This window comes from Mastigoproctus giganteus, chromosome 14 (genome assembly GCF_048544385.1).
Source record: "Mastigoproctus giganteus isolate SK-2022 chromosome 14, ASM4854438v1, whole genome shotgun sequence".
Lineage (NCBI taxonomy): Eukaryota > Metazoa > Arthropoda > Arachnida > Uropygi > Thelyphonidae > Mastigoproctus > Mastigoproctus giganteus.
The window spans coordinates 2,140,718-2,165,019 of record NC_143588.1 but is presented as its reverse complement, the minus strand read 5'-3'; the positions used below and the strand labels follow the sequence as shown (position 1 = coordinate 2,165,019).

The 24,302-nt window shown below is 37.2% G+C and overlaps 1 protein-coding gene across 1 annotated transcript in view; it reads left to right on the top strand.

The window, feature by feature from the left end:
- LOC150074948 (USP6 N-terminal-like protein) overlaps nt 1-24,302 on the top strand; it is a 300,409-nt gene that overhangs the window by 6,386 nt on the left and 269,721 nt on the right. Inside the window, exons 2-3 of the mRNA XM_090389250.1 lie at nt 2,687-2,858; nt 15,074-15,148. Coding sequence (XP_090245376.1) covers nt 15,145-15,148 — 4 coding nt within the window. The 5' untranslated portion in view covers nt 2,687-2,858; nt 15,074-15,144. The remainder of the gene's footprint in view (nt 1-2,686; nt 2,859-15,073; nt 15,149-24,302) is intronic.

The following is a 24,302-nucleotide window of genomic DNA, read 5'->3' as shown; positions in this document are numbered from 1 at the left end:
CGATGTGTCTCAAATAACCGGAATGGACTGTATTTGGATCTTAGGAAAGCCTTTGATACTGTTGCACATGGAAGACTGCTGCACAAATTGGAGCTGTGTGGCATTTGAGGCAATTTGCTGCTTTGGATAAAGGGATGGTTGAGTGGGAGAAGACAGAGAGTGGTAATCAGTGGATACTGCTCTTCTTGGACTAATATTTTTTTTTTTTTTTTTTTTTTTTTACCCTCAAGGTTCAGTGTTAGGTCCATTGTTGTTTTCTGTATTTATAAATAATATTGATGATGGTATATCAGGCTTAATGTCCAAGTTTGCAGATGATACGAAGGTTGACAGGGTTGTTAATGACAGTAATGGCAGTACACTTCTGCAACAGGATCTAGAAAAGTTGAGCAGATGGGCTGAGAGGTGGCAACTGAAGTTTAACATTGACCAATGTAAAGTACTACATATGGGAAGCAGTAATCTCAGGGTAACGTATCAACTCTGTGGTGCCGCAGTGGTAGAGTAGCTCATGGTGTCTTGTCAATGATATAGAAGAATTTTTCTAGCAGGAATAAGGAGGCGATTATCCCCTTGTATAAGGCAATGGTCAGGCCACACCTTGATTACTATATACAGGTCTGAAGGCCTCATTTTAAGAAAGATGTAGAGCTGTTGGAATGAATGCAGAGAAGGGCAACAAGATTAGTGAATGGAACAAAGGGTTGCTCTTACAAAGAAAGGCTTAAGTTTTGCAAATTACAGTGTCTGGAGACTAGGCACCTGCGAGGTGATCTGATTGAGGTGTATAAAGCATTGAATAGTTTGAGCCTGCTCAATGCGGATGGGATTCCTCTTGCTCAGAATAATCGCCTGAGATTGCATAAATTCAAATTGAGGAAAGATGGTTGTAGGATAGATGTGTGGAAGTTTGCCTTTAGCCAGCAGGTGGTTGATTGCTGGAATAAACTCCCATCTGTCGTTGTAGAAGTCGATAACTTAAATAGATTCTAGGCAGAACTTGACAAACATTTGGAGCGAGTGGATTGGTGAAATCAGGGTTTTTTTTTTTTTTTTTTGGCTGATGCTATAAAAGCTTGCTTTCTTGCATCATGTGCCTTTGCTAATGCTAATGTGTACAAAAATATATTTTTTTATTCAAATATTTTTGTATATAAAGTATATAAAAACGTCTTCTACCTTGTACCAATTTCGTCAGGACTATCAAGTTTTTATAACCAGTTAAAACTATCATTCTGTGCCAAACACAAAAACATGTGCTGCCAAAGAGATGTTTTTTTTTTATTTTCTCTCCACTCATTGATTTTTAGAAGGGATTACTGATTTTTGAAAGTCACGATAAGGTCTGTCAAATAATTATTAATACCAGTAATTTGGTCTGATTGTGCTAATTATTGTTGCACATGTAGATCTCAGTGGGAAGCACAAGCACTTAGCATAAAGGAAATACAAATCACTATATGCCAGAGGTTCATATAGTGTGGGGTGCCTTTCCTGTGGCATGCTTGTTTTTTTAGTGGACACAAATGAAATATGGGCAATCCATCCCACTAATCAAGGTACGAATCATGTTTTATTTATTTCTGTTATGTAAAATAATAAGAGAAGTTTACCTCAGTATAATACGTTCTGTATGATACTCTCCAGCAATTAAAACGAAAAAATCTAAAATTTTACATTACAGTAAAAAATAATTAAAAATCAATCGAACAATTATTATTTTATTAATTATTATTTTTTACTGTAATGTAAGATTTTTGATATTTTTCATTTTAATTGCTGGAGAGTATCATATGGAAGTGTTCTATGTATTGTACTGAGGTAAGCTTCTCTTAAAGTAAAAAAAAAGTAAAGTGCAGCCATTATCAACCCACTGCAGGATGGAAGCCTCCTCAACAATTCATGTTGAGGGAAACGGACCATAATCTGCCACGCTGGTCCAGTGCGGGTTGGCAGATCGACCGTATTCAGCAGTGAGGGGTTTGAACACCCGGTCTACTCAAAGAGCGTGTGCTACTGCACTCCCGCTCCTGACCACTCGGCTACGGAGCTTCTCTTATTATTTTACAAATATTGATATCAATGTAGAACGTATTGAGCATTACAGCTCTGGTTCATACTATCAATTTCTGTTATTCATATTTTTTTTCTTTTGAGATTAAAAGTATAGAAGTATATATTGATTTATAAAACTGTCTGTTCATAGCTAAATTTTAGGTTAAATCTGTTTATTTGTACTTGTTCTGGAATTTGGGGGAATGCGTGGAATTTATGAAATATTTTAAGGGGATCAAGGTATTTCTTTTATGTAAAATAATAAGAGAAGTTTACCTCATTATAATACATAGAACACTTTACTCCTGGCCATGTCACCATGATGAGAATTATTGTTTCTAGTACATGTACCATACTTAGCAGCAATAAAGAAGTTTATTAATATGTTAAAAAAGTTAGGGAACCTCTTCTACATGCCAAGTGCTTGTAATAAAATAAATTTTGAATTTTTTATGTTTATAAAATAAATTTAATATAGGTTAACAAATATTTGTCCTTGCGGAATTGGTGTCATGATGAGTTTGCTCTAATGTCTTAGTGCTAAAATTGCTTTTATTGCAAAAAATATAACTTTTTGCAATAAAAGTGGAATTTATTCATTTCTGATTTTTCCCCCTTCTTCTGTCAATAGGTGTACTACTAACAAGAGCTGCATGCGTGCTGCAGGGTTGGCCACCCCTGTAATATATGATCTGATTTAAAATAAAAATCACTGCATGCACCAGGGATTCATTCGGACTATAAGATGTAGGGGAATTTTAGGCAACATTTTGCAGGAAAAAAGTCCATATTGTCCAGCAATAGTAAGTATTCTCAAATATTTTTAAAATATATAAGCCACTGTATTAATCCCTTGTTTATTATTAATATTACATATTACATGGTTTTATTAATAAGATATCTTTAACCCTGGGATTAGTGTGGCTGATCACTGAGTGATACTGAGGCTGTTAAATGTAAATAAAGATTATCTAACAAAGTGAAATCAATTTAAATTTTAGAATTCTTCAGTTATTGTGTTTCCTTTCAATCTGCATCATTAATTGTTTGTTAATGAAGAAGTAAACAAATATTTTCCTTAATGCATGGACCTGCTGACATGGGTTGTCTTATGTAAGGTGGCTCTTGAAGGTTTGTTCATCTCTGCATTGATATAGATATAGATTGATTATAATGCATTGATTTAGAACTCTGTAAAATTGCCAGAAATGAGTGTCATGCTGTTTATGCAGTGTATGTATTGTGCTGTGTCTGGCAAATTAACTACCAGGGGCCAGAAATTGCTGGGAAAGCTGCTTCCAGTACCTGCCCAAGCCACAAGGGGGCAAGCTGCAATTGTACACATACTGTCTAATGCGAGACAAAAAAAAAAAAAAAAAACAAAAAACCCCTAATGTATGCAATTATTAAAAATATGAATATCAGGACCTTTCTGTTCAATTTTGGCAGCACACTACTGCCATGACTTTACCCAGTGATGGCCACTATGTTGCATGGCATTCACCAAATAAAAAACAACAAAAAAAAACTTGAAATTAAAATGGCTATCAGAGCGATGTAAATATGAATTTTAATCCTTTTTTTTTTTCATGTTTTTGACTTTTAATCTACACCCCTGATTTTGTTGGAATCAGAAAAGTATGTCCATTAAAAAAAAAAAAAAAAAAAAAAAAATCAGATAAGAGTATTTGCCTATGTTTGCCTATGCATCAGTTTTTGTAACTGTAGGCTTAAGCATTTGTTGAGAACACGTGTTTACTTCAGCATTTGTGCTAAAAGACGGATATCACCGGTCAGAAAAATTTCTTCTAAACTGATGTTGATGTCTAAGATTATTTTTGGTTTTGATTTCATCTCTTATTGTCATTATTTTAGTTTAAAACAGGTTAGTTGGATTTTAATTTTCTGGCAGATAACATAATTCAGATACAGGTTTTTGGTCGAATATTGTTAGTGGGCTTTACGTTCTGCACAGCTATTGTATAAGTGAAATTCTTATTTTAATTCTATAAGTCTTCCTTCCATTTTTTTTAGTGCTATTAATTTTCTGTTTATACTCCGGCACGACAACCAAGTCAGTAGAGTTTACAATAAATCGTCAATACAAATATTTATCTTATTTAGCAGTCACGGGCTTGAACCCCGGTTCACTCAAGGAACGCATGCTATGCACTCTTGCTCATGACCACTCGGCTACGTCAGGCCTTAAAAATTTCTGTTTATATTCCTGTACAACAACCAAGTCAGTAGAGTTTACAATAAATCGTTAATACAAATATTTATCGTATTTAGTAGTCACGGGCTTGAACCCCGGTCTACTCAAGGAACGCGTGCTATGCACTCTCGCTCCTGACCACTGGGCTATGTCAGGCCTATTGTTCAGCCGGCACAGCTTAGCATGACAAATATAGCAATCACTAGTGAGCCACTGATATGACACAAAATTTCCAAACACATTGGCACTTTGTTTCTGCCTACAGCCACTGTTGTCTAGAATTAAGCCAATGGTTCAACAACATCTTGAGTAGAGTGTTGAGGTCTGGAAGCCTCATTTTAGGAAGGACATGGATCTCTTGCAATGGGCGCAGAGAAGAGTAAGAATGGTGAGGGGCCACAAAAGGTTGTGCTTACTAGGAAAGGCTTAAGGCTTCAGTTTTGAAAATTGCAGCATCTGAATACTAGGCACCTGTAAGGAGATCTGACTGAGGTGTTGCCTTGATTGGATTGAGTAAGCTTAATGCTGATGGAATCCTTGCTCTTTCTTAGGCTATGTACACGAGGAGCATAAATTCAAATTGAGGAAGGATGGTTGTAGGTCAGATATGCATAAATTTGCCTTTGGCCAGAGGGCGTTGATTGTTGCAATAACCATCCATCTGGTGTTGAAGAGGTGGGCAGTTTTAATAAATTTGAGGAAGAACTAGACAGGGTATAGCCTTTCTCTCTTTTTTTTTCTTTTCTTTTTTTTTTTTTTGAGAAAGAATGAGAAAGAATTCTCATTCAAGAATGAGCTTGCTTTCTTGAATCATTTGCCACTACTACTATAATAATAATAAATAAAATGGTAAACCTTTATAATTACATTATAGTACAATATTATCAATTTAATTTAAAGATTTATTGTAACTTTTATTTGTGATCTGATTCATGTATATTATGTACTTGATTACAGAAATTCAGTTGCACATGGGAGAGCAATGGAAAGCAAATCTGGCTTAAAATAATTTTTGGTGCCTCCGTAGCCAGGTGGGCAAGAGCAGCAGTGCGTAGCACACGCTTCTTGATTAGACTGGAGTTCAAGCCCGTGACCACCAAATACAGAGGATGTGGAAAGGTCGGAATGACCACCGCATATCCCTGGAGCAATATGGCCTTAGTTGCTAATGCTCCTAAAATCAAATACAACAACAAATAAATTTTAAAAAATATATTTTTTAAAACAAAGCATATATTGAAAAAGGTATTATATGACTTATTTTAAAGCTTTTAAAAATATTTTTCTTCTGCTAATATATGCTTAAAAGATATTCCACAGCATATTTCTGTGTGCATTTATGTGCTTATGTAAATATCTACTAACTTTCGTGATGATTTTTATTCCTGGTTTAATATTAATATATAAAAAATTAAATTGATTAAAATGATAGTTTAAAAATTATATAATTTTTTTTATTTATTATACCGTAAAATTGATGAGTACATTAAGAAGTGCCCAATTTTAAATTCAGACTGACAAACAGATGGATGGACTTCATTGTTAAATCCAGTGTTTGCACTGGGGGGGATGTAAACTTTGTGGGGGGGACATGTAGTATATGTGTATATTTTTTATTATTATTTAATGAGTACAACATATGTATGTTACAAACAAGTCTGTATATTTATGAATGTTATAATAAGAGAATATGAGAAGACAAACAAAAGGAAATATTTATTATTTAACATCCAAATACTAATAGTCATTTCATAAAAACCACATTAATGACAAAAATCAAGTTTAATAATATGAAAATCGCAGATTAAAATTTGTCCAGGCCACATTGTCGCACATTGTCAAGGCCACATTATGTCAAGGATCTGGGTATATTCTTACCATGTGTATGCCATATCCAAAAATTTCATTACTTCAAGTGAAGAATTTTGAATTATTTTTGCCAATAAAAGATTTTAAAAAGGTAGCATTTGGGGGGGAGTGCATTCCCCATTGCAACAGGGGTCGTTGTGCTCATTTCAGGGTTAACGGGTCAACTGTACTAATTAAAAGAGAGTTGTTAGGCTTTCAAAAATCTATCATTAAACAAAAACAAAGAAGGAAGAAAATAAATTATTCCACAATCATGCTGTTTAAAAGAGGCTGCATCCTCGTCCAACTTCTCTATTTTTTGTTTATTGTTAAAAGATCTTAAAATAATTAATTTTATTTATTTATAAAATAATAAATTAATTAGATAAAATAAAACAACTACATAGTTACTGCACATTTCTTGCTCAAGTCATCGCTGCAAAGATTAATGCACATTTGAACGATGAAGTTTTTTTACTTTTTCAAATATTATGACTTCTTTATGACTTCCTTGAACTATTCCTTTATCTATTGCCAATGGACAACATCCTCATTTTTTTTTTTAAATTAATAAACAAATCATTTTATAGGAAATGAAATAGGCAATGACCTTGATCTGCTCAAAATTATTAGACAATTTCCATTAGCCAAAGCCAGAAGAATGAGCTGTCTTTGAATTATTTAAAGGTGGTTACTCCTTAAGACAAATTGACTTAAATTATTAATGATTGGACTAAAGATGAAATGGCTAAAACAAAAGTAATGATGAACAAGTATGCCATGGAAAGGGACATAATGATTGAAGGAGCAGTAATTGAAAAGGTGGATTCATATACTTATCTGGAACAAGTTATTAGCTGTAATAATGATAAATGGCTGGAAGTCAAGAGAAGAATAAATTTTGGATGGATAGCATTCAGGAAATATAGTCACATACTGAAGAGCAATATCCCAGTTTGTCTGAAACGTAAAATAATGAACCAATGTATACTCCCCACCATGACTTATGGAAGTGAAACTTGGGCACTCACCAAAAGAATGGAAGAGAAGCTGAGAAACACACAGCGAAGAATGGAACAAATTATATTGGGAATAAGACTGTTAGATAAGAAGAGAAACACATGGATTAGGCAGCAAACTCAAGTAAAGGACATTCTTATCAAAACTAAAGAACTAAAATGGTCTTGGGCAGGACACATAGCTCGAAGACATGATGACAGATGGACTAAGAAAATAACAGAATGGTATCCAAGAGGAGCTATAAGAAAACCTGAAAGACAACGGCGGAGATGAATAGATGAAATTCATGAGTTTGTGGGTAGTAGTAGTAGTGACATGTGATGCAAGAAAGCATGTGTATGAGCTTGTGCAGCATCAGCCAAAAAAAAAAAAAAAAAATCACACCATTCCCATCAAATGCCTGTCCAGTTCCTCCTTAAATTTATTCAACCTATCAAGTTCCACAACGACAGATGGAAGTTTGTTCCAGCAATTAACCACCCGCTGGCTAAAGGCAAATTTCCGCACATCTATTCTGCATCTGTCTTTTCTTAATTTGAATTTATGCCCCCTTAGGTTCGTAATCTGAACAAGTGGAAGGATCCCATCAGAATTCAGCGTGCTCAACCCATTCAAGGCTTTATATACTTCAATCAGATGACTGTGCAGGTGCCTAGCCTCTAGCCACTGCAATTTGCAGAACTTAAGCCTCCCTTCATTCCCCTCACCAATCTTGTTGCCCTTCTCTGTACACGCTCAAGTAAATCTACATCCTTCCTAAAATGAGGCCTCCAGACCTGTATGCAGTACTCAAGGCGTGGCCTGACCACTGCCTTATACAGAGGGATAATCACCTCCTTTTCCCTGCTAGCAAAATTCCTATATATCATTGACAAAACCCCATGACCTGCACTGGCAGCCTGTCTGCATTGCTCAGAAAACTTCATATCTGCCTGCACAATTACTCCTAGGTCTTTTTCATTTTCTACCACCTTAAGTGTAGTACCACACAGCTGGTACGTTTCTCTGGGGTTACTTCTACCCATATGTAGTACTTTGCATTTGTCAAGGTTAAACTTCAGTTGCCACTTCTTAGCCCGCCTGCCCAAATTATCTAGATCCTGTTGCAGTAGCACACTGCCATTACTGTCATTAACAACCCTGCCAACCTTTGTATCATCTGCAAACTTCGACATTAAGCCTGATATACCTTCATCAATATCATTGATAAATATACAAAACAACAGTGGACCAACACCGAACCCTGTGGGACTCCACTAATAACATTAGTCCACGAAGAGCAGCACCCATTGATTACCACCCTTTGTCTTCTCCCACTTAACCATCCTTTTATCCATTGTAACAACTTACTTTTAATACCATTCTAAATGAATGGTAGTAAATGAATGGCCATTTCACAAAACAGAAGGAACTGGAAAGTTGCTGGAGAGGCCTTCATCCTGCAGTAGATTGAAAATGGCTGATGATGAAGACTCCTTAAGGGCTAGTAGCTATGCAATATGTGCATCTGCAAGTAAGGTATGGGTTCAAACCTGTATGCAGGTCACAAAAAATGTATGTCTGCCCTTAATAATTCAATATGTGTGCAGTTATCATGAATTTGTGGTGATTGCATACATTATTGCCCTTCTTGGTTGTCTACTGAATAAAAGAATTGGTTTAATTAATTAAAATTGTGTTTCTGTTATAAATTTATTTTACTTTTCTTTTTATATTTAATTATATTATTTTTATAATTAATAATTATATACAGTTTTTCATTATTGTTATGTTGAATTGTGTGTGTATATGTGTCAAAATACATTATTTTGTAATAACTGTTTTTACTAATAAATAATTATGTAATGCATATTCACTCAAGTATTTATCTAATTCATAAGTTTTGAATATGTCTGGGCCTTCTGGGTATAATGATAGTCTTCTCCATTGTGAAGCATTGCTTTTTGAAGGTAGTGCAATATCGGGCAACCCTTTTTGAAGGGATTCACAATATGAGATATGATAAAGCGATGCCATTTTCACCATTTCGATGATTCACTTACATACAAAATGATATGATGCTAATGCATTAACCTGTTATGTTAAGTGAATTTTCCATAAGTTGAGGCTTTTGCCCTTAAAACCTTATCTGTTTTGAATGTGTTCTACTGGTTGGTTCCAAAATTCACAAAAAAGGAAAGGAGTGCCAAAGCTTATTTTACACACAAATGCAATATATGTTGATGTGGCAGGCTTTTGTCTGGCTTGTCTGACATGAGGGTATCACAAAGGAACTGGATGCAAAGAACAGCTTTGATATCATATTTTTAAATTTCACTAAAATTTTTGATATTGTACCACAATATCAAAAAGTGAAGCAATGTTGCATTAAGGGCAAGGTACTTCTATGAATAAAGGAATGGGTAAGTGGTAGGACACAGTAGTTAGAAATAACCACTGCTCTTCATGGATTAATATATTGAGTGGAATACTACGGGTATTCGTTGAGTACCAATTGCTTTTAATTTTTATCAGTGATATTGATGTATGAATTTAAAGGTTTATATCTAAGTTTTCTGATGTAAAACAGGTGAGCAGAGTGGACAATAATAAACGTTATTACTTCATCAAGACCTGGAAATAATTAGCCAGTTGGGCTGAAAAAATTTTATTGAGATTTCACATTGTGGCATTTGGATAGCAATAATCGTGGAACAACAACGTTTAGGTGGCTTCAAATTCACTGTACTAGAAAATGAAAAAGACCAAACGGGTGGCATGGGGGTAATTGTGCAGTTTACTTGAAGTTCTCTGTATAGTGCAGCACAGGATGGCTGCTAGGAGAGCCCATGGTATATTCAGAGATGTACAGAAATTTTGCCATCAGGCACAAAAGAGGTGATTATCTTTTATAAAAGGCAATGGTTAAGCTGCATCTTGAGTACTGCATACAGTTTTGAGAGCTTTATATTGAGGAAGGATGTAGACTTATTGGAATGAAAGCAAGATTTTAGAGTTCTAAATTCCTACTGATAATTTAGAGTTCTCTAAATTATTAGTAGGAATGGGGAAATGAATTGGGATTTTTTTTTTTTTTTATGCTGGTGCTACATAAGTTTTACTTTGCATCATTTTTTCCTAAAAATAGTTATTTGCATGGTAACCTAATTAAAGTGTATTAGGCATTTAAATGGTTAAATGAAGTGAATAGCGGTGGCATCTTTAGGCTTTCTCAGATGAAACACAATAGAGACAAATCGAAATTAAAAAATGGTATTGCAGAATTTGCTTATTCAGCGTGTAACTGGCAGTTTTTTAATAAACTCTTATCTAGTGTTTGTAGAAGCTTATAGTTTGAATAATTTTAAAGAATGTTTGAACAAATTATTTGTAGGAATGGGGAAATGAAGTTAAATTTTTTTTTTCTGGTATTAACCAGAAAAAAAAAAAATATATATATTTTTTTAAACTTTATTTATTGCATCATTTTACTAATAAGGCTGACAAATAATCATTTTTGATAATTATTCCCAGGCCTCAACAATTTTTCTCAAGATCGAGGGGTAGGAGGAATTAGTGTACTCTAACAGTAAAAAAAAAAAAAAAAAATAGTTGCCATTATGCAAAAATCTCATCATGGGAGGAGGTGAAAATACTCACATACTCCTTATTGGTGCTAAATTCATATAATGCCAACATCCCAAAAACAGCTTTACCAACTTACACAATGATATTTGATGGTCTGTTGATAATTAAACTCTGTGAAGAGAAAAAGCTTTTAAATTTCTTTTACATTAATTTTGATCCATATGTTAAATTAGTATTAGTATTAGTAACGGCCGTATGGTGCAAGAAAGCCTATGGCTTATGCTGCACCAGCCAAAAAAAAAAAAAAAAAAAAATCCGAACAAAACAATGATAAAAACAAAAATTAAATAAATAAATAAATAATAATAATTAATAAATAAATAAATAATAATAATTAATAAATAAATAAAAATAATAAAATGAAATTAAAAATTAAATAAAAAGGAAATTAATCCTATCATCCTATGCGCTTCCCTTACCCGAAAGTACTATCCAGATGACCTTTGAATTTCCCCAAACTGTCGGCCTCTACCACCCATGAAGGCATCTAAACATTTCCCCGCGTAACTTGAATTTATGTCCCCTAGTTCTAGCATCATTTATAATCTTGAAAATTTTGTCCTCATTCATTTTACTGATGCCTCTCAGAGCCTTAAACACCTCAATCAAATCTCCTCTAAGGTGTCTAGTTTCCAAACTCTGCAATCCACATATTCAAAGTCTTTCTTCATAAGGACGCCCTTTTGCCGATCTCACCAGGCGAGTTACCCTTCTTTGCACCCTTTCAAGAAGCTCGATGTCTTTCTTTAGGTGCGGTCTCCATACTTGAACACAGTATTCCAAGTGTGGTCTAACATAGGCCTTATATAATGGGATTATCACGTCGCTATCTCTACTTGCAAAAGTTCGATAGATCATCGATAGGACACCATGGGCCTTCCTTGCAACCTGTTTACAATGCTCAGAGAATTTCATGTCTGACCGTATCGTAACACCCAAGTCCCTTTCCTCCAAGTCCCTACTGGGTTTAGTTGAACTCCACCAAGTGAATAAGTTATTTTGGGATTACTGTTTCCCAGGTGTAATACCTTACACTTTGTTGGATTAAAGCACAGCTGCCATTTTTCTGACCATTCTTGAAGTCTATCTAGGTCTCTCTGAAGAAGCTCAGCTTGACAGTGATCATTAACTACTCTACCAATTTTAACATCATCTGCAAATTTAGACATCACGCCCTCTATCCCTTGATCGATGTCGTTTATGAAAATTAAAAACAACAGTGGTCCTAATACTGATCCTTGGGGAACCCCACTTCTTACATCAACCCAATCTGAGGAATAGCCATTTATCACAACCCTCTGCCTCCTGCCCTGAAGCCATCCTTCTATCCATCTAAGGATTTTCCCAGTGATTCCAACCTGTTCCAGCTTATAAAGCAACCGCTCATGTGGGACTGAGTCAAAAGCTTTGCTGAAATCTAAATAAACAATGTCGAAATTATTCCCTAAATCCAGCTCGTGAGTGACCCTTTCGAAATAGCGAACCAGATTTGTTAAACATGATTTTCCCTTTACAAAACCATGCTGAGTATCCTTGAGAATTTCAATTCGATCCAAATGATCCTGAATTCCACCCTTGATCAATGCCTCCATGATTTTCCCTACTACTGAAGTCAGACTGACAGGTCGATAATTTCCCACTTCACTTTTAGAGCCACCCTTATGTATGGGAGATACATTTGCACTTTTCCAATCCAAGGGAATCTCCCCCAGAGTCTAGTGATGCTCGCATAACCAGCCTCAGTGGTTCAATGCACTCACTTGCCGCCTCTCTCAAGATTATAGGGTATATTCCATCAACTCCAGGAGCCTTACTAGTCTGTAGGCTTGAAAGTTTTTTCATTAAATAATCTTGCGAAATTTCAATATCATTAATTACATATTTTTTAACTTCGCTCCCACAATTTCCCATTGCCACAAAAGGCTTTTCATTTGTAAATATCGATGCAAAATAACTGTTGAGTTCATCTGCAACGGCAGCTGGTGTATTTATTACTATCCCCTTTCCCTTACGTAAAGGTCCGATCTGGTTTGTCCTGCTCTTCTTGGCATTTATATATGTGAAGAATTCTTTATCCCCCCTCTTTGCTCTGTTTGCTAGTGATTTCTCATAAACTGCCTTTGCCTGTCGAACCTTTTCTGTGGCTCTATTACACATCACCTTGTAGCTGTTATAGCTGTTAAATGATTTATTATTACCAGCATATTGGCGTAATATAAATCAAAAAACCACAAAAGATAATAAATTACTAGACACTCGCCTAATTTATTCAACTTAAGATTATTGCAAATAAATATTAATTTGTTTTTTTGCAAATAAATATAAATGGATAAATACTGTTGACAATTAAATGAGTTTAATTATCAACTTTGAGAGAGATAAGAATGTATATAAAGTTTGCTATACGTGTGCTATCTTATTAGTAAGAAACTATCTTATTCTAGCTTTTGTCAAAAGGCAAGCTAATCTTTGGCAAGATGCAGACCATAGCAAATCTTGAAGAAACAACAAGCTTGCAGCTCAACTTCACAGCCACTGAAGTGAGCATCTATAAAACACTAGTCACCAAGTTGGATTTGTTAGTTTCCAGTGCTGACCTGGCAACAGAATTTGTTAAGGCCTGGTTATGCCATGTACAGGGTTGTTAAAAGTAAAGTATCCTATGTAAAGTATCCTTGCTCTAGAGCCCTCTACATAGAGGGCTCTAGAGCAAGTTCTAAGGCTCGTACTGAAGAGAAATTTGGACAACAGGTACAATAAAGAATGTGCTTGGCATTTATTGGAAAAATAAAATTAGCTACAAAATTTGTCACTTTATAGCGCTGTGGCAATACAAATCACTTGAATAGCGCTACAATTTTTCAATGAGTCCTCCATTTTGGTCAACAACAGTTTCCATTCGAAGAACAGCATTTTCTGTAGCAGAACGTAACATGTCAACTGGAATAGCCAACTCACAACGTCTAATGCTGTCCTTCAGATCTGCTAGAGTTTGACATCCTTCCCAATACATCTGGTTCTTCAAAAAACCCCACAACCAGAAGTCGCATGGGGTGAAGTCCGGTGATCCGGGTGGCCAATGTGTGTGGAAACAACCGCTGATGATCCGTTCGTCTGTAAAGTATTGCCTTAGCAGTCTTTGGACACAACGGTGGATGTAGGGTAGTGCACCATCTTGCATGAATGTGGTATCCTGAAGGCACCCACGTTGTTGCAGCCCTGGTATTGCAAAATTTGCCAACATTTCATAATATCGCTGTTCAGTGACGGAACAGGTGTGGGGGTTACCTGTTCAAAAAAATATGTCCCAATCATGAATGTGGTCATAAATCCACACCACACTGTCACTTTTGGAGAATGCAACGGGACACTGCAACAGTTGTGCGTATTCACTTATCCATTTAAGCAGAAGTGGGCTTCATCACTCCTAAGGATTTTCCATGGCCAAGTGATATCCACTGTCATACGCGCCAGAAACTGAAGTGCGTATGTGAAACGAATATCTGCATCACCATGCTTTAGCTGCTGTAGCATGTGCATCTTGTAAGGATAGTACCGCAACACCTGACGCATTACTAGCCTTACAGTGGAATACGGCATGTCCACTTCACGAGAAACTGTTGCCACACTTGTGCTACCACACGGATATTGACTTGATAAATCCCCGACAGCTATAGCCACATCTTCAACACGACAGGAGTCCAGTCGTTTTCAACCTCTACCTGGTTGAACACCAAGATGTCCTGTCGCTTCAAAATTCACAATCATTTTTGTCGACAGCACAAACAGTCATAGGTCCACGCCTTATGCGCTTCTGATGCCGGAATTCTCTGATAGCTGCAGCTGCATTGTTGCTGTTCTGATAGTACAGCTTCACTAATAGCACCTTTTCCTGCAATGTTGTTGGCATTGCTGCTGTAGTGCAGACAAACACCTACTGTATGATTTTGAAGAGACTGCTTTGCTTTTATACAGTACAGTAGAGCTTGAGTAGTGGCGCTGTGGCAATAACTTACGTTATTTGCATAATTGTAAATAAGATAGTTACGCACCAAATTTTGTAACAAAATTTTTTTTTCCAAAATAAATGGTGAGTGCATTCTTTATTGTACCTGTTGTCCAATTTCCCTTCAGTACAAGCCTTAGAACTCGTTCCAGGGCCCTCTACATAGGGATACTTTAATTTTAACAACCCTGTATTTTAAATTTTTGTTTTTTAGGAAATAAAGAAAAGTCTATTAAACTAGCTGTTCTCTGATTTTCTTGTTATTTTCATTTATTGATTTTTCTCCCACTTTCATAAATTAGTACACCAATGGACTTTTAAGGACAGGAATGGTTTTCAACAAGAAAAAATATTGCTATTTTACAGCACCACGATGAGTAAGTATTGAAGATATCAGTTTTATTTATTTACATATGATTTAATTATCAACTTAAAGAGATTGAAAGCATATAAAGTTTAGTGTAATTAGTAAAACAACATTATGTGGTGATTTTCCATGAAATTTTTCTTTCTAAATAGCCACTCTGATACCATCAAGCTTCTTGAAAAGGTCCAAATATATGGCCAACTCAAATGGTGAGGTGAAGGATGACCATATGAGGAAAGACCCCACTTATGTGGGCTGCAGAGCTTGGAAACCAGGCATCTCAGAAGTGACCGGATTGAGGTTTATAAGGCTCTGAGAGCGATTAGTAAAATGAGTGAAGGTGGAATTCTGACTGTTCTAAAGAATTCCAGAACTAGGGGACATAAATTTAAGTTACAGGGCTTGAGGTTTAGTTTAGGTTGTAGAAAATTTTCTTTTAGCCAACGAGTCATTGATAGCTGGAATAAGTTGCCCTTGCAGGTAGTTGAGGCTGACAGTTTAAATAATTTCAAAGGTCAACTGGATACTTACATAAGTAAGGAGGGAAGCATATAATTTGTTTTTGCTTATTTACTTTTTTTTCCTTTTTGCCAGTGCAGCAAAAGCCTGTGGCTTCCTTGCACTGTATGGTGATTACTATTGCATCTGGGTTTTTTAAAAGTTAGTTTATTTAGCCTTATTGACTAATTGCACTATACAATTGGATAACATTTTGTAAACCTTGCCAGAACCCATCATAAGACCATACTTGGCTGTGCTGTTAACAGTCTCCTGTACTTAAGAGTACAGTCTGATGATGGGTTCCAGCAAGGTTCCCAAAATGTTATATAATTGTATAGTACAGGAACTTCCCGACTTATGTAATACTTGACTTATGCAAATTTGTCTTTACGTAAGTTTTTGCCGGCCAGTGCAAACTGAAAAAAATATGGAAACGTATTTTGCATCTGTAGGGATAAATGGAAGTACTGTATTATGAAACTATCGTAATGTGAACCCAATAGCACATTTTTTTTTTTTTTTTTTTTTTTGTAATTCGTTCCAAGTTCTTGGAAGTTAAATTTCACTTTGAACATTAGAGTTGTATTTCTACCGCCAAACGCAACTTTACTCATCCAACTTATGGATCACGGTGTTATTTAAAATTTAAAAGCTTACTATTTATGTGCAACATTTGCTCATGCATTGTCTGCAAGTAGATGGTGAAAAAAATTTTGCATTAAGAGGCTTTTGGAAATCTTACAATATTTACCACGCCATCTTAAACATTAATAAGGCCCGGGCGGAAATTACTAAAAGTTGTTTAAATGGCGCATGGAAGAAAATATGCCCATGGCATGTAAAAGGCTTTGAAGGATTTGAAAAAGACAAATCATTTTAAGAGGTTACAGATAAGATAAGGTTGCAGAGCTACTTCAGTTGGAGGTTGAGGCTAAAGACGTGGAGGAGTTAATAGAGGAAGAAGAGAAGGAATTATCTAATGAAGAACTTATTGACTTGCAGGCAGCAATAGTGAAAGAAGAAAATGCTGACGAAGCTCAAGATGAACCAAATGAGGAGCCGAGATGTTTTATCACCATAGAGAGGGCAATGGCGATGCTTGAGAAGATGGATCCTGACAGCGAACGATTCTTAAAAGTTAGAGGGGTGAATGATATGCTTGTCTGCTACAAAGAAATATACGATGAAAAGAAAAAAAGCCACCGTCAAGTTGTCCATTAATATGTTCTTTCATAAGGTTGAGTGGCCGACCCCTTCTAAATCTCCACAGCCCTCACCTCTGCAGTGGCAATCATTAGCATTAGTAGAGGCATATGATGCAAGAAAGCAAGCTTATGCAGCATCAACCGGAAAAAAAAAAAAAAAAAAAAATAGCCACTTCCACTTCACCCCTCTGTTAGTTCGAAATACCTGTCCAGCTCAGAATTAACTTTATTTAGGCTATCAACTTCCACAACAAAGGATGGAAGTCTGTTCCACCAACCAACCACCCTTTGGCTAAAGGCAAACTTCCGCACATCTATCCTACATTTGTCGGCCCCGAGTGCCAAGCGAGTGATCTAGCGATTTACAAAGCGAATTTGAAAGCGTTTTTCTAAAGAGAAGTTGATAAAGAGATTTCCAAAGGCTTTACTTTCAAAGTTATTTATTTTCTGGCTCTTTGTAAATAAAGAAGGAAGCCTCCTACAAGAAAGGAAAGACACCTTTCTTTTGTATATATAACTACTTTTCTAACACACTAACCACTAACCTTTTATCGCTTGGTCACTGGTGGCACCACTCCTGCCTCCACGTGGCGGGGCCGGTAACCTGGGGGATAAATCAACCCTCGGGGCTAAAAGGAGCAGTAATGGAAACGAATGAATTTCCACGTCTAGAGCCCAAGAGTGCTCAATATGACAATCGTGAACCCGACCATGACTTTTCTACCTCTAAGAGAATGAAAAAAGATGCAGGCAGACAGGAATCACCAGCTTTCCTGATTATCCATTCTCTGTCGGCACAGCCTGTTAGCAAACTCTCCCCTTTCATCATCCAACGATGCCTTGAACATGCAGCATCATCTCCAAAAATGGTGAAACGTCTCCAATCCGGGGACTTGTTAATAGAGACTTCTCTCCCAAGACACTCTGAACAACTACTGAAACTCACCACTCTAAGCGGAATTCCAATACAAGTCACTCCACATAACACCCTGAATTCATCCAGAGGAGTGATTACTGAGTGGGATCTACTGAACGTGTCTGAAGAAGAAATAGTACAAGAACTAAAGTCACAAAATGTAACTCAAGCAAAAAGAATCATGATACGAAAAGATGGTACCTTAGTCCCAACACGTAACATAATTCTAACTTTCAATACACCGAATCTACCAGCATCAGTCAAAGCAGGTTACTTAAATTGCCGTGTTCGACCCTTTATCCCAAATCCCCTAAGATGCTACAAGTGCCAGAAATTTGGTCACTCCCAGACAGCATGCCGTGGCGTTTCAACATGTCCAAACTGTGGCTCCACAACTCATACCCAGTTAGAATGCAAAGCACAAACTCCACAGTGTCCTAATTGCAGGGGAAGCCATCCAGCATACTCTAAAGAATGTGACCTCTGGAAGATAGGCAAAAAAATTCAAAAATATAAGACTGAAAATAAAGTCTCCTATCAAGAAGCTAGGAAACAAATTAAACTAACCATGCCAAATAGCTCTTATGCCTCGATTATCCACTCTCACCAATCAGTAGCATGTCAGACGGAAGTGTCACTCTCTCCAGATAAATCGATTGCAGACTGGGCTCGATCAGTTCTAGCGACCCAGCCTACATCAAAGCCAAACACAGTTGACCAAAGTATGAATACACCTATCACAGTTCCAACCCAAATCATAACCCAAGGTAAAGTAACAGAAAAACCTCAAAAATCAGATCCTGTCGAGGTTAATCAACCACCCTCAACAAGGATGGATACCGACGATACGACTACCCAAGACCTCCTTGAATTACATGCAGATGATGAAATGGAAGATAGCAATAATTCAACATGCCCCAATTTCCCCAGAAAAGAAAAACCTAAGCTGGATCGTCACAAACAACCCACTTATAAAAAACAGTCAGATTCATCTCCCTCTTTCAAATCCAAATAATGGAACAGATCATCCAATGGAACTGTAGAGGCCTTCGCAGCAACATTGATGATATCCATGAATTAATTCACCTATACCGACCTCTTGCAATGTGCTTGCAGGAAACGAATTTGACACCTCAGATCTCAATCAAAATCAAAAATTATACCCTGTTTAGACAAGACAGAGCTGACACTAACAGTGCTCACGGAGGAGTAGCAATACTCGTGGATTCAAGCATCCCCTCCAGACGCATCCATTTACAAACCTCCTTAGAAGCTGTTGCCACTCGCGTTGTAAATGGTATTACACTGACACTGGTTTCAATCTATCTTCCACCAAATCATCAATATACCATTCAAGAAATCGAAGATCTTGTCTTGCAGTTACCATCTCCCTTTTGTATCCTAGGAGACTTTAATGCCCACCATCCAATATGGGGTTCACCTATATCAGACAAACGAGGGAAGCTTATTGAAATGTTGATAGACAGGCAAAATTTAACTTTACTAAATACTGGCACTCCCACATATATCCATCTCCCTACAGGTACAACCTCTACAATAGACCTTACCATTTGTTCCCCAATCCTCTTTCCAAGTATAGAGTGGGTAACTCTAAGCGATCCTTATAGCAGTGATCACTATCCCATAATCTGCAAAATTCAAACATCTTGTTCCTTCCCAACAGAAAATCCAATGAAATGGAAATTTTCAAGAGCTGATTGGACAAAATACAGAACGCACATATCATTTGACAACTACATTATTCAGTCCTGTTCCATCAACAGTGTTACTGAGCACATCACAAATGAAATTCTGTCAGCCGCATCCGCTACCATTCCTCAATATCAAGCAAGAAATAGACGAAAAACAAATTATTGGTGGAATGAGGACTGCAACCATGCGAAAAAAGAGAAAAACAAAGCCTGGAACCTTTTCCGCAAACACCCAACCACCCTCAATCTTATTAGTTATAAACGTCTTAGAGCAAAAGCTCGTTACATCAGACGTAAAGCGAAAAAAGAAAACTGGATTAAATTCGCCTCGTCAGTGAATAAAAATACTGATATTAGGTTAATCTGGAGAAAAATAAAATGTTTAAACAGTAAATTTCCTCCATTATCCACCCCACTACTGAACTGGAATGGACAGGAGCTTTCTACCCCTACAGAAATATCAAATGCACTGGGAACCACATTTTCTCAGTTGTCCTCTTCTATCGCCTATGATCAAACATTCCAAAAACTTAAAACAATTGCAGAGAAATCCAGACTAAATTTCACTGACAATTCCGCTTTACCTTATAACAAACCATTTACCATGCTTGAGCTGCAACAATCCCTTAACAACTCAAGAAACAGTGCTGCTGGCCCAGATGGGATATACTATGTAATGTTGCAAAATTTGGATCAGAGATCACTCTCATTACTGCTCATATTTTTCAATCGCATTTTTTCTGAACATACCTTCCCAAGTTCCTGGAGTCATTCTTATGTACTAGCAATTGCAAAGCCCGGTAAAGATCATTCTGTTCCGCAAAATTACAGACCAATATCCCTTACCAGCTGTCTAAGCAAAACCCTAGAGAAAATGATACATCGCCGTCTCACTTGGTTCCTGGAGTCCCAAAACTTGATTAACAACAACCAATTTGGATTCCGGAAAAATCGATCTTCATTGGATCTCATGATCAAAACCGAGACAAACATTAGAAATGCTTTCGTCAAGAAGGAACATCTCGTAATGGTATGTCTTGATGTTGAGAAAGCCTTCGACACTACTTGGCGATTCGGCCTCTTAAAAGATCTGCATTCTCTTGGCCTGAGAGGTAATTTATCATACTTTATCAAAAATTTTCTACATCAGAGATCCTTTCAAGTCCGTTACCGGGGAACCCTCTCTAAGATCTTTACCCAAGAAGAAGGAATTCCGCAAGGGTCGGTTCTCAGTGCCACTTTATTTACAATGAGAATGAACCACATAATTGAACTCATTCCGAAAACTGTAGATTCCTACCTCTTTGCAGATGATCTCTCAATATCCTGTCATTCTCAAAACATGCATTACATTGAACGCCAGCTACAAATATCAATTAATCGCATCGTGACATGGATGACAGAAAATGGTTATAGACTGTCCAGCCAGAAATCTGCTGCCATACACTTCTGTAACAGACGAAATATGCATCCTGAGCCCGAGCTCCACTTGAATAACCAGCCTCTTCCCATAGCTAATTGTATTCGTCTACTAGGATTATTTTTCGACAACAAGTTAAACTTCCAAAAACACGTTGAATATCTCCGGACAAACTGTCAAAAGAAACTGAACATACTCAGAGTTTTATCAGCGACAGCATGGGGAGCAGATCGTAACACCCTGCTTCACCTATATAGAGCCATAATTAGATCACGCCTGGACTACGGGGCGCCTGTTTTTGATTCTGCTAGGGAGAGTGTTTTATCTCGGCTCAACCCTATCCAACATTCAGCTCTTAGATCAGCATTAGGTGCATTCAGAACATCTCCAGTGCAAAGTTTATATATCGAAGCCCATGAACCTCCTCTAAATATCAGGAGAAAGATGTTGCTGTTAAACTATGCAATCAAGATCCAAAGCCAGGTAACCCATCCTAATTGGTCAATACTTCATGATCCGCTGTATATGACCCTGTATAGAAACAAACCACAGACAGTTCGGCCTGCTGGTATTAGGCTAAAACATCTAACAGAAGATTGGGATATACACTTCGATAAAATCTTGCAAGATCCTATAGATCCTGACCCTCCATGGTCTGACATCACGCCATGTTGTGACAAGTACTTCCACCAGTGGGGTAAACACTCTCTATCAGACTTTACCATCCAACAGCTGCACACTGAGCATGCTCAACATTATCCTGACTTCGCTAAAATATATACAGATGGGTCGAAATCCGAGAGTGGATCGGGTGCAGCAGTGGTACTCCCTGATAAAATAGTTTCTCAATCTCTTCCGACAGAGTGTAGTAGCTACACAACTGAATTATTTGCCATAAAGCTTGCATTAGAAAATGTCTTCCATATGTCAATTCAAAAGAGCATAATATACACAGACTCGCAAGGTTCCGTATTAGCATTGCAAAACAATTCCCCACCTACTCATCCGATATTAAAGCTCATCAAAACACAGTTGATACGACTTAGAGAGCATCAGCAAAAGGTTATCTTCTGCTGGATTCCAGGCCATACCGGAATACCAGGGAATGAAACTGCAGATGATGCTGCCAAAAATCCATCCAGCCCAGCCCCAACGAATTCGCTAGTACCTGTCACAGATTATAAAATGAATATACAAAGAATATGTAAAGATCAATGGACTCTTCAGTGGCAAACACAATTACAAAATAAACTATTCCAACTAAAACCCTTACCAAAATTATGGGCTTCTAGCTCTATAGCAAACAGACAAGAAGAAGTAATTCTAGCCAGAGCCAGAATTGGACATACTCATTTAACCCATCTGTTTCTTTTGTCAGGAAATGATCCTCCCCAGTGTAATCATTGTCATACACCACTCACAGTCAAACACATACTTCTGGACTGTACTCTATATAATAATGCTCGACTAATGTCTTTCAATTCTCTGTCAAATTTAAAGGAACCTTTGTCACTTCACCATATCATAGGCGAAAATTCAAATCTTGCAGAATTCTTCTCCTTTCTAAAACGAATAAGATTGTATAACCGTATTTAACTGCTTATAAATCAACAAACACAAACTGTATGCATCACTTCCATAAGTGCAATATGGCCTAAGTAGCCATTGCACTTTAAACCCCAACAACAACAACAACAACCTACATTTGTCTTTCCTCAATTTGAATTTATGCCCTCTCAAATGGTTATTCTGAGCAAGAGGAAGAATTCCATCAGCATTGAGCATGCTCAAACCATTCAAGGCTTTTTACACCTCAATCAGATCACCTCACAGGTGAATAGTCTCCAGACACTGTAATTTCAAAATTTAAGCCTTTCTTCGTAAGAGCAACCCTTTGTTCTGTTCACTAATCTTGTTGCCCTTCTCTGTACTCGTTCCAACAGCTCTACATCCTTCTTAAAATGAGGCCTCCAGACTTGTATACAGTACTCAAGGAGTGTCCTGACCGTTACCTTATATAAGGGGATAATCACCTCCTTATCCCTGCTAGAAAAATTCCTGTACATCATTGAAAAGACACTATGAGCTACTCTTGCAGACCGTCTGCACTGCTCAGAAAACTTCATATCTACCTGCACAATTACCCCCAGGTCCTTTTCGTTCTCTACCACTGTCAGTGTTAGTACCACAGGGTTGATACGTCACTCTAGGGTTTCTGCTTCCCATATGTAGTACTTTACATTTGTCAATGTTAAACTTCATTTGCGACCTCTCAGCCCATCTGCTCAACTTTTCTAGATCCTATTGCAGCAGCGTACTGTCATTAGTGTCCTTAACAACCCTGCCAACCTTCGTATCATCTGCAAACTTGGACATTAAACCTGGACCATCATCAATATCATTAATGAATACAGAAAACAACAATGGACCCAACACTGAATCCTGGGGGACTCCAGTAATAACATTAGTCCACGATGAGCAGTGTCCATTGATTACCACTCTCTGTCTTCTCCCACTCAACCATCCTTTTATCCATAGCAGCAATTTGCCTCCAGTGCTGCACTGCTCCAATTTGTGTACCAGTCTTACATGTCCAATAGTAACAAAAGCCTTTCTAAGATCCATATGATATCAAAGTTATTCCCTGCATCCAGTTCCTTTGTGACCACATCATAGTATCCAATCAAATTGGTCAGGCAAGACTTCCCCTTACCAAAACCATGCTGTGTCCAAGCTATAACTGAAGTCTTGTCTAGATGATCCTGTAATGCTTCTTTAACCAGTGCCTCCATTAATTTTCCTGGAACAGAAGTTAAACTAAAGTGTATATATTTACTTGTGTTGCCCTTTAATCCTCCTTTGTGAATTGGGGTCACATTTGCACATCTCCAGTCCATGGGTACTTCCCCTGAGTCCAAAGAAGCTCTCATAATTTTGGCTAAGGGTTTGCTTACTTCCTTTGCTGCCTCCTTTAATATAACTGGATAGATCCCGTCTACCCCGGGTGCCTTTTTTATGTTTATCTTCAACAATTTCTCCTCTACTTTCCTCTCAGTTATTACAAAATCATCCAGCTCACTTCCAGAGTTTAACTCACCTCTGGCATTCCCCTCCCTGAATAACTCCTCATGGGTGAATGTAGATGTAAAATACTCATTTAGTTTGTTAGTCACCTGAGGAGGATCATCAACAGTTGAACCATCAATATCCAGTGGACCAATCTGATTCATCCCTTTCCTTCTAGAGTTTACATATGTAAAGAATGCTTTGTTGTTTTTCTTTACATCCTTTGCCAAGGATTTCTCATAATGTGCCTTTGCCTGCCTAATCTCCTTTGTGACTTGTTTAGAGACCAATATATCTATCATAGGCTTCCATGTCACCCATTAATTTATATGTATCCCTGCATT